This window comes from Macrotis lagotis, chromosome X (assembly GCF_037893015.1).
Source record: "Macrotis lagotis isolate mMagLag1 chromosome X, bilby.v1.9.chrom.fasta, whole genome shotgun sequence".
Classification (NCBI taxonomy): domain Eukaryota; kingdom Metazoa; phylum Chordata; class Mammalia; order Peramelemorphia; family Peramelidae; genus Macrotis; species Macrotis lagotis.
In genome coordinates this window covers 326,637,646-326,649,982 of record NC_133666.1, presented here as the reverse complement: position 1 = coordinate 326,649,982, position 12,337 = coordinate 326,637,646, and the positions used below count along the sequence as shown (strand labels likewise).

Sequence of the window (12,337 nt, the reverse complement as noted above, 5' to 3'; positions counted from 1 at the left end):
GGTTGCCCTCCTCTATACATACTTAAATGGGTTGATCAGGGTAGCTCTTAGAATGTGATGCCCAAATAAGTCCTTTTCCCTTTTTTATATGTCTTTGGGATGGTGCTATGCTGGATCAAAATAAATGCAGGTTTATAATCCTTTGGGCATAGTTCCAAATTACTCTGCAGAATGATTGAATCAGTTCACAATTGATCAGAAGTGCATTAGTGTCCCAGTTTTCCCACAGTCCCTCCAACATCCAACATTTTCCTTTTTGTCATATTAGTAGCAGCTCTTTGTGGTAACTAAGAATTGGAAATTAAAAGGATATCATCCTTCTCCAGTCATCCCGATTCTTATCTGGCCATTGGACAGAGGAGAAAGTGTGACTAGTGATAGCTCTGTTCTCACTCAAATCCAATTCATATGCTTGTCATGGCATCACCTCTCTGATATCATGGGTTTTTCTGAAAATGAAGGACAAACATATAAGCAAGCTATGATATATGATTGTGGTGGGATATTATTGAGATATAAGAAATGATAGGCAGGATGATTTCAGAAAAACCTGGAAAGATTTACCTGAATCAATGCATAATGAAATGAACAGAACAGGGAAAACATTGTACACAGCTAACAGTAACATTGTATGATGAAGAGCTGTGAATGACTTAACTATTTTCTTTCTAATACAGTCCCAAAGGACTAATGATGAAGCATACTATCTAAACTTCAAAGAAAGAAAAATATTGATTGAATTCAGACTAAAAGATATTATTTTATTTTATTTTATTTTTTTATTCTGGTCTTCTTGTACAAAATGACTAATGAAAATGTTTATATTAAATTTTTTTAAAGTATGATGCCCAAAATTGATAACGATACTTTAGATATAGTCAAACTAGGTAGCAGAATATGGTGACAGCTCTCTTGTTTCTGACAGTGTTCTCTACCAATCTCCTCTTTTCTCCTTTCTTTCTCCCTTCCTCTCCTTTCTTTCTCTCCTTCTCCCTCTTCTTTCTCCTCTCTCTTCCTCTCCCCCTCCTCCCTCCCTCGCTCCCTCATAAATACATGTTGAAGTTAGAGACAACATTATGAAAATTAGGACAAATTTATCTGTATTTATTTTTCCAGAAAAAATTTCACAACTCCACAGTTCATCTATATCATCTCACAAGTTTTTACCCTAGCTACTAGATGACTTTTTATATCTTCATCTATTTGGGGCTCCAATTCCTTCTTAGTTATATATGAACAACTTCATAGATTGAAGAAAGTTTTATTTGAGAGAGACTATGGAAGCAAAATTAGAATTACATTTCCCCCTCTTCTCTATTTATTAAGACTATTAAATTCACCCTATCAGGTAAAGGCTAGCACTTATTGTTTTCTTATTTCTACCTTGCCTAAGTTGCTTTTGTTGACTTTATAGCATTATTTAGAAGCTTAATGTAGTTTTTGCTTTTATCTTTCCTGCTAATATTCTTAGAGATTTAAAAAAAACAAAGCTTGGTTACATATCCCTCCATCCAACTTCTGTATATGACCTTTGAAAATCTGAGCACATCAAGAAACTCCTTTCACAGTCACATTCTTCTTGACAAATCTCTCTCTTTTTTCTTCTTCATTGAGATGATTAATTAAAGATTCATTGGGAGAATTTTCAATTTTTTATAAGCTCATTCCTACTGAGATGTCTTCTTTATTATCTTAAAGTCATCACATCACAGAATCTCAGGGTTGGAACAAATTTACAATATAATAGCCTTCAACATCATATTCAATGCATGAATGCACTACAAAGTATCTACAAGAAATTTATCTCTTGTTCAAATGGAATGGGGCAGTTAGTAACCATGACTAAATAGTAGAACTATTGATTCTGTGTAACATAAGAGAATAAATATTTGAGTCTTGAAAGAGGGGGGGAAATTCCAGCTTTGCTCTCCTTACCTCTATCCTTCAACTTTTTAAGGTGATCAAGCTTTTCATTTCTTCATCATTTGAGGGGTAAATATTGAAGTGAATTGTGCAGAGACCTTCTTTGAAGAGTTGCAAAAATGGAATAAATGATCAACTATTTTATGTTTTGTTTCCTTTCCATAGTTCCTACTTAGAGTTAATTATGTATCCACAACTACACAAAAACCATAAAATATTTCCATATATAACTTCCATCTCCCAGCCTGGGACTTTTCACACAAATCACTTCCCAAGTTATATGTGTGTAGAACCATCGAAGCAACTTATGGAGAAGTGGGAAAGAGAATCTTTGGGTCAAGAAAAGTAGATCAACATAGTAGATGGAAGTTGTTCACCTGGTGACAAAAAGTAGGACAGTTGGTTGATGGGTTAGTTGTTCATTCTTAATTCTTGAAAGGGACCAATGATATCATAAGGATGAAGGTATCATAGTAGATAGAATGCCAGTGGAATCACTGAATCAAGGAAACCTGAGTTCAAATGTGGCTTCATATACTTACTAGCTGTGTGACTCCTGGATAAGTCACTTAACCCTGTTTTCCTCAGTTTCCTCATTTTTAAAATGAGCTGGAGAAAGGAATGGTAAACAACTCCAGTATCTTTGTCAAGAAAACCCTAAATGTAGGACATGACTGAAACAATTGAACAAGGACAGGAGCTGAAGGACTGAGTTGAAAGGCTAATATTTAAGATTATAGAAGCTAACTAACCTGGCTACCTCTGAACTCCTATTGTCCTCATTTTCTTTTATTTATTGAGCAATTAACCATGAAGTCCTTTGCAATATCACTTTGGTTGAAAAATTGAAATGTTATTAGATTTTTATTGTTGTCTTAGTTTTTACTCTTTCATGTTTGGTCCCCTAGCTAAATAATAAACTACTTAAAGGCCAGGATTATGTTTTATTCTTCTTTAAATATGCTCTGACACCTGGCATAGGAAGTCAGGGTCCAGTAAATAATTATAGATATTACAAATTGATAGACATTAGTTCAGAAAACAAGATTTCTATGTAGATGTCATTCCACCAAGATTTCTACTGAAAGATCAGATTTATTATAAATTTAATACCTGAATGTTCAGATAGGATTGGTATGAATAATAAAAATAACAAAGGTACAGCCACATAGGTTAACAATGGATTAGAGTTGTATGGCTAAAGCCAATTTTAATTAATATAATGGAATTTCTAAATTGTTTTATTTTCACAGAATTCATTATAATGAATACACTGTTAGCCATCTCAAGACCAATGTAGTGTGTAGTATGCAGAATCTTCAGAAGAAGAAGAGCTCATATGAGGCTTTCTATAGTGAATTAGCAAATGAGAGGAAATACTTTGAAACCAGTAGAGAAGGGAAGTTTTACCTTTTCTTCAGAAAACTCTGTTTTTTTTTGGTGGTGGTGGTATGTGTGTATGTGTGTGTGTTTTATGGGTCACTGGGGACATTAGGCAGTCTTTGGTTTGGGGCTTGTTTGGTTTATTTGTAGAATGGAATGACAATGAAGAAAACTTAGAATGATAAGAACTAGAAGAGATAGAGATCACCCACCCCGGTGAGGCAAAAATCATCACTGCATTTCCTCTTAACAAGCATTAACTAGTAATTATAAAAATTTTAGAGGTAAAAGGTATCTTGGGTGTCATTTAGTCTGATCCTTTCATTTAACAGATGAAAAAGCTTGAGGTGTAGAAAAGTTGATCATTGCCAACATCAGTCATTTAATTAGTATCAGCTGAGGCTAGAATTCACCTCTCCTGGGATAGTGGAGGTTAGGAGAGTTGAAATGCAACTGATACTGAAAGAGAAAACTAAAAGAGAACACAGTACTGTCTTCCTCTCTTCAACTCCACCCCCCCCAACTCCCACTCAATTTCCCACAGTTTGCACTGTGTATAGAAAAAAATAAAAGTACTTTTAATCTGCAGAATAATACTTATTTCTGGGACAGTGAGAAGACTTTTGAATTGAGGACCTGAGTTTAAATCTTGGCTCTGATACTTATTACCTGTATGACCTCGGGCAAGTTACTTTTACCTCTCTGAGACTCCATTTTTCTCATCTGTAATCTGAGGGGGTTGATGTCAGCAGCCCATTAAGGTCTTTTCTAGCTCTAAATAAATAGGAGACTGTGATCAGCAGAATAGAAGAAACATGTTATAATTTTTATTGGAAAAAAGTGTAATAACTAAGTAAGGTCAGTGAACATGACCTCTCTCTTTGGACAATAAAGCCCTTCATTGTGATCATATGCATCTAGGTGGGATGGATTTTTCCCCCAGTCTGTAATTTTACTGATGAAGGGGACTGTGGGTGTTGAGGTTCAGTTGTCATGCAGATTAGTGAATGATCTGTAGCTTACAGTCATAGAGAGCTGCCAAGTATAGTGAGAGGTGAAATAATTGACTCCATGTGACATAGCCAATATGTGTCAAAGGCAGGATATGAGTTTTTCTGACTAAGGCTGAACCTCTATCAGCTCTTCCATGATGCTGCTCAATAGAATCCTACCTATAGAAATAACTTTCTAAAAAAGACTCCTGATGCACAGTTCAGCTTGAAACTTTGGAGTAAATGGGACAGTTTCAATGACTAAAACAAACGAACAAATAAAAAAAGATAGTACAAAAGACTCCTGACAAAGTAGAGAACATTTATTTATCTCCTCTTCTTTAGATGTCTGAAAAGTCATTTTATAAGCACTTAAATACAGGTCATTAATTTCTTTTGGGAATATTTAAGTAAATTCATTAAAATAAAGCAAAAAATGATGAGAATATTGGTTCAAGGGTTTGAATTTAGATTACCATGTAACCTAAAGAAGAATCATGTATAACATAATTTTTTCCCCTTCCTATCAGGATGACAAGGATTTGGTGCATGAATTTGTGGTGGCTGAAGGTCTGACTTGCTTAATAAAAGTAGGAGCTGAGGCCGACCAGAATTATCAAAACTACATCCTCAGAGGTAAGAAACTAGAATCACTTCTATGAATCTCTTGAAGAATGTTGTCTTTTGTTATTTAAGGATTTAATTATCTAACACATTTTTTCCCCATTCTGAACCTAAGACCCATTTTTACTGACTTAAGATACTTCTGATGAAGAAATTCCTCATATCTATATAGATACAGAACTGCTTTCAACTTTTAGTCTTGAAGAATTGTTTGAGAAGATATGACTTGCCTAGGGTCACACAGCCAAGATGTATTGGTTACAGAACTTTAACCCAGGTCTTCTTGACTCTGAGGCCAACCCTCTATCCATTCTGTTATACTGCTGTACTAGTGAGGGTATTTCCATTTCAGGGTTTATATAGTGGAAAAGAAAAATGTTGTGAACATTCCTACTTGCTAATGTCAAAGATAATTTTATGAAATTCATAAGTAGATTCCCTCCCAAACTTTTGAGAAGCATTTAATGCTCAAGAGAATCATAAAATAGTTCCTGTTAGATGAAAGTCTACAATATTAAAGAATATATTTAAGTGAAGTTCAGTCTTCACTACTTAGGGAGTTCAGGATAAAGGAAATCTAAATTAGTTCTTGGTATACTGTGCTCAGTAGTGGTCATTTTGGCTTCCTGACAGTTACCTAGAACCCCAGACTTGAGGTCATTTTTGATGTGTATGATATCTCTGCCTCCCTGGCAAAACCTCGGCAAAGCAAGGGACTGACTGACTTGTTCCCATAAGGAAAATGTCAATTCTTCAGATTGTTGGGTCTTGGGTAAGGAATAAATCCATGTAATATGTGATTAAAGATCAAGTTGACCAGAATTATAAGGCAGTCAGAATTGAATTGTCCTCACATAGTTCTTGGCATGTCCTCTTGCCACAGTCATTATTATCTTTTCTGCATTGTCATTATCCTCTTACTCAGTTATCTGGACTCTGTCTTTTTTCTCTCCTTGCCTTTCACTAACTTCCTTGCCCAGAAAACTATATTAAAAAAAGAAAAAAGAAAAACACGAAGAAAAAAGAGAAAACTTTCAAAAAAAGTAAACTTTAGAGTTTTCTTAGCTTTGAATAAATACATTAAATGTTGTGCATACAGTTTTGTGAGTCATCCCTAGTTGCTGTTCTGCCTTGTTCTATCTTAGGATAGATATTCCAAAAGGCCTGGGAAACAGTATGTCCCCTATTTCTTCTTTCTTCTTATTCCTCTTCCTTCTTCTTCCTTTCTTCTTCTTCTTCCTTTCTTCTTCTTCTTCCTCTTCCTCTTCTTCCTTTCTTCTTCCTCTTCTTCTTTTTCCTCCTCCTCCTCCTTCTCCTTCCTCTTCTTCTTCTTCTTCTTCTTCTTCACTCCTTTCCTCTTCTTCTTTTTTGCTTTTGGTCTTTTGCCATGCTGATGAGAAATCTCAATAAAAATTATTAAGATTTATACTTTGTTGATAAGTTCTATTATTTTTATTTATTTTAAAATTAATTATATTTTCCCAACTACATGTAAAAATAGTTTTCAGCATTCATTTTTTGTAAGATTTTGAATTCCACATTTCCCTCCCTCACTTTTCCCCCCCTTCCCTTAACAAGAAGTAATCTGATATAGGTTATACATATATAACTATGTTTAACGTATTTCCATTCTGTTATTTGTTAATCAAGAAAAGACATGAAATGGTGTGGCTAGGTGGTGCAGTGGATAGAGCACCAGCCCTGGAATCAGGAGTACCTGAGTTCAGATCCAGCCTCAGATATTTAATAATTATCTAGCTATGTGGCCTTGGGCAAGCCACTTAACCCCATTGCCTTGAAAAAAAACTAAAAAAAAAAGACATGAAATGAGGTGAAGTGGGGGATTGCTAGCCACCCTCTGTTATCTGAAGGATTATATATATACACATATTTGTGTATATATACATGTATACATACATATACATATTTGTGTATATGTACATGTACACTGAGACAAACAACCCCCCCCTTAGAGATAGAGTTTTGGGGTAATTAATTTATTACTTAGTCTAGGCATAAATTGATGGTCATTTGTTTCTCTTAGCAATTAAAGAAGCCACGAGAGACCCTGCTTTTCCTTTTTTTGTCCCCAGTGCTTACCTGGGACCATAGTAAGCATAGTAAGAATTTAATTAATGCTTAATAATGGTTTGATAGATTGATTTTATCCTCTAACCATTGATGTCTTTTTTGCTTCTCTTAGAGGAGAATCAAGTAAGTTGAACTAAAATATTTTCATTCCATGTTAAATAAGAATTTGTATTTTAGGTACTCTTGTCAGTAGATAAAATTGCCGTGGTCAACATTTTGTCAAACTGTATGAAAACATGGAAGGCATGCTTATCAAATATTTAGATAGTATAAAACTAGATAGGATAACTAAATTCTATGACACTCAAAATTTTAAATGATCTAAGCAGTCTAAAATGCTTGGTTCATACTAATAAATTGACATTAGGATAAAGATTTTACGGATATTGGATAACTCCCATGGTGGGAAGACCTCTCCCGATTTAGGGTGGTAACTTCTTCACTTAGAGTCTTGGAGAGTTGCTAGTAGCCAGTTAATTTAAAGGTGAAATGGCTTGCTCAGGATCACACAGCAAGGATTTGTTAGAGGAAGGATTAACCCCAGGTTATATTTTGAGGTCATCTCTGTATCTACTATACTATACTGCCTTTTCTAAGATAAATAATATTGGATAGGATAAATGTAAAAATCCCTGAAAATTCAAAAGTCAAATGCAGGTTATTAAGGGGGAGTTGTAATTACTGAGGATGTATTTGATTTGTATTAGATATACAACCAATAATGTAATCTATTCTTTCTAAAGATATTGGTTAATCAACATTTATATATTAGGTCTAATCATTGCATTATTCTTTTTTGGGTTCCAAAGAATTTACAATGCCTGGAAATAGGAGACTTCCCAACATATGATCTTGACAGTAATTATGAACATACTATACCAAAATATACTTGATATAGATTGGTGTGGGTGTTTGTATTCTGAAACTAATTCACCTGGGCCTAAATAATTGATTATAAATACAGGAAATTTATTTCTTGATTATTTTATTTTTATTTTGCCTCTATGAATATTTTAGGGAAGTAGATTATGAAGAATGGGTCTTTTGGTTTCAGGATAGGGAAATCAAGATATTTCTTAGTATTCCTATTTTGTAATGCCTGATTTACCTTTGCAGTTCTCAAATAGATTTTCATAAGTCTGTTTCTCTGTGTTTGTCCTGGAGGTACTTTGATAGATAATCATGTAAATACATGTCTGCTTTGAATTATTTCATTAATTAGCCAGCTACCAGGCAACTTTTGGTGTGATTGATTTTTTAAATATTTTTGGTTTATTTATTTTATATTGTGTGATTGACTTTTTTTATTAAAGATATTATTTGAGTTTTACAATTTTCCCCCAATCTTGCTTCCCTCCCCCACCCCCACCCCACAGATAGCACTCTGTCAGTCTTTAGTTTGTTTCCATGTTTTACCTTGATCCAATTTGGGTGTGATGAGAGAGAAATCATATCCTTAAAGAGAATAGAATTCTCAGGGGTAACAAGATCAGACAATAAGATATCTGTTTGTTTTTTTCCCCCAAATTAAAGGGAATAGTCCTTGTACTTTGTTCAAACTCTACAGCTCCTTATCTGGATACAGATGGCACTCTCCTTTGCAGACAGCCCAAAATTGTTCCAGATTGTTGCACTGATGGGATGAGCAAGTCCTTCAAGGCTGAACATCACTCCCATGTTGCTGTTAGGGTGTACAGTATTTTTCTGGTTCTGCTCATCTCACTCAGCATCAGTTCATGTAAATCCCTCCAGGTTTCCCTGAAATCCCATCCCTCCTGGTTTCTAATAGAACAGTAGTGTTCCATGACATACATATACCACAGTTTGCTAAGCCATTCCCCAATTGAAGGACATTTACTGGATTTCCAATTCTTTGCCACCACAAACAGGGCTGCTATAAATATTTTTGTACAAGTAATGTTTTTACCCTTTTCCCTCATCTCTTCAGGGTATAGACCCAGTAGTGGTATTGCTGGGTCAAAGGGTATGCACATTTTTGTTGCCCTTTGGGCATAGTTCCAAATAGCTCTCCAGAAGGGTTGGATTAGTTCACAGCTCCACCAACAGTGTAACAGTGTCCCAGATTTCCCACATCCCTTTCAATAATGATCATTATCCTTCCTGGTCATACTGGCCAATCTGAGAGGTGTGAGGTGGTACCTCAGAGAAGCTTTAATTTGCATTTCTCTAATAATTAATGATTTAGAGCATTTTTTCATATGGCTATGGATTGCTTTGATCTCCTTATCTGTAAATTGCCTTTGCATATCCTTTGACCATTTGTCAATTGGGGAATGGCTTTTTGTTTTAAAAATATGACTCAGTTCTCTATATATTTTAGAAATGAGTCCTTTGTCAGAAGCATTAGTTGGGAAGATCGTTTCCCAATTTACTACTTTTCTTTTGATCTTGATTACATTGGTTTTATCTGTGCAAAAGCTTTTTAATTTAATGTAATCGAAATCATCTAATTGGTTTTTGGTGATGTTCTCCAACTCTCCCCTAGTCATAAACTGTTCCCCTTTCCATAGATCTGACAGGTAGACTAGTCCTTGATCTTCTAATTTGCTTATAGTATTTTTTTATGTCTATGTCCTGTAAGCATTTGGATCTTATCTTGGTAAAGGGTGTGAGGTGTTGGTCTAATCTAAGTTTCTTCCATACTAACTTCCAATTATCCCAGCAGTTTTTATCAAAGAGGGAGTTTTTATCCCAATGGCTGGACTCTTTGGGTTTATCAAACAGCAGATTACTATAATCCTCTCCTGCTTTTACACCTAGTCTATTCCAGTGGTCCACCATTCTATTTCTTAGCCAATACCAAACAGTTTTGATGACTGATGCTTTATAATATAATTTTAGATCCGGTAGTGCCAAGCCACCTTTGTTTGCATTTTTTTCATTAAGCTCCTGGCAATTCTTGACTTTTTATTTCTCCATATGAATTTACTTACAATTTTTTCTAACTCATTAAAGTTATTTTTTTTTTGAATTTTGATTGGTAGGGCACTAAACAGATAGTTTAGTTTTGGTAGAATTGTCATTTTTATTATATTAGCTCTCCCTATCCATGAGCAGTTGATATTTGCCCAGTTATTTAAATCTGATTTAATTTGTGTGAGAAGTGTTTTATAATTGTTTTCAAAAAGATTCTGAGTCTGTCTTGGCAAATAGACTCCCAAATATTTTACACTGTCTGAGGTTACTTTGAATGGGATTTCTCTTTCTAGCTCTTCCTGCTGTTTCTTGCTAGACATATATAGAAAAGTTGAGGATTTATGAGGGTTTATTTTATAACCTGCAACTTTGCTAAAATTGCTAATTGTTTCCAGTAGTTTTTTAGATGATTTCTCGGGATTCTCTAGGTAGACCATCATGTCATCTGCAAAGAGTGAGAGTTTTGTCTCTTCCTTCCCAATTCTAATTCATTCCATTTCTTTTTCTTCTCTAATTGCTGATGCTAACATTTCTAATACAATATTGAATAGTAGTGGTGATAATGGGCATCCTTGTTTGACCCCTGATCTTATTGGGAATGCCTCTAGCCTCTCCTCATTGAATATAATGCTTGTTGATGGTTTCAGATAGATACTGCTAATTATTTTAAGGAACAGTCCATTTATTCCTACACTCTCTAGTGTTTTTAATAGGAATGGATGCTGTATTTTGTCAAAAGCTTTTTCAGCATCTATTGATATGATCATATGATTTCCAATAGGTTTGCTCTTGATATAATTGAGTATACTAACAGTTTTCCTAGTATTGAACCATCCCTGCATTCCTGGAATAAATTCTACTTGATCATAATGTATTATCCTTGTGATGACTTGTTGTAGTCATTTTGCTAAGATTTTATTTAGGATTTTTGCATCTGTATTCATCAGGGAAATAGGTCTATAATTTTCTTTCTCTGTTTTAACTCTTCCTGGTTTAGGTAACAGTACCATGTTGGTCTCATAGAAAGAGTTAGGCAGTGTTCCATCTTTCCCTATTTTTCCAAAGAGTTTATATAGGATTGGAACCAATTGTTCCTTAAATGTTTGGTAGAATTCACTTGTGAATCCATCTGGCCCTGGAAATTTTTTTTAGGGAGTTCAATAATGGCTTGTTGAATTTCTTTTTCTGAGATAGGGTTGTTTAGGTATTTAATCTCTTCTTCATTTAACCTGGGCAACTTATATTTTTGTAATTATTCATCCATTTCACTTAGATTATCAAATTTATTGGCATAGAGTGGGGCAAAATAATTTCAAATTATTACTTTAATTTCCTCTTCATTGGTGGTGAGTTCACCTTTTTCATTTATAATACTAGCAATTTGGTTTTCTTCTTTCTTTTTTTTATCAAATTGACCAGAGGTTTTTCAATTTTATTGTTTTTTTTCATAATACCAACTTTTGGTTTTATTTATTAATTCAATAGTTTTTTGCTTTCAATTTTATTAATTTCTCCTTTAATTTTTAGAATTTCTAATTTGGTATTTGATTGGGGATTTTTGATTTGTTCTTTCTCTAATTTTTTTAGTTGCATGTTTAGTTCATTGATTTCCTCTTTCTCCAATTTATTCATATAAGCATTTAGAGCTTTAATATATCCCCTGAGAGTTGCTTTGAATGAATCCCATAGGTTTTGGTATGTTGTTTCATCATTATCATTATCTAGGATAAAATGGTTAATTCTTTCTATAATTTGTTTTTTATTCCACTCATTTTTTAAAATGAGGTTATTCAGTTTCCAATTTGTTCTGGGTCTATATCTGCTTGGCCCAGTATTGCATATAACTTTTATTGCATTGTGATCTGAGAAAGATGTATTCACTATTTCTGCCTTTCTGCAGTTGATCATTAGGTTTTTATGTTCTAGTACATGGTCAATTTTTGTATAAGTTCCATGTACTGCTGAGAAAAAGGTATATTCTTTTCTATCCCCATTCAGTTTCCTCCATAAGTCTACCATATCTAATTTTTCTAACAATCTATTTACCTCCCTAATTTCTTTCTTGTTTGTTTTATGATTCGATTTATCTAGATCTGATAGTGGGAGGTTGAGGTCTCCCACTAGTAGAGTTTTGCTGTCTATGTCTTCCTGTAATTCTTTCAGCTTCTCCTCTAAGAATTTGGGTGCTGTCCCACTGGGTGCATATATATATTCAATATTGAAATGACTTTATTGTCTATGGTACCTTTTAGGAGGATAAAGTTTCCTTCTTTATCTCTTTTAAAGCTTTCTATTGTGTGATTGACTTTCAAAAAATGTTTAGTATTAAGCTAATTCCTAAAACTACAGCCAGAATTTATGCCCAACTGTGGATGTATGTAGCAGTG

General features: G+C 34.2%; 1 protein-coding gene across 8 annotated transcripts in view; it reads left to right on the top strand.

Annotated features, from left to right (window-relative positions):
• The window catches only part of FHOD3 (formin homology 2 domain containing 3), a 740,814-nt gene that overhangs the window by 385,839 nt on the left and 342,638 nt on the right, over window positions 1-12,337 (top strand). For all 8 annotated transcript variants that reach the window (XM_074203815.1, XM_074203820.1, XM_074203819.1 and 5 more), the window contains exon 5: window positions 4,829-4,934. In XM_074203815.1, the coding sequence (XP_074059916.1) occupies window positions 4,829-4,934 (106 nt within the window). The remainder of the gene's footprint in view (window positions 1-4,828; window positions 4,935-12,337) is intronic.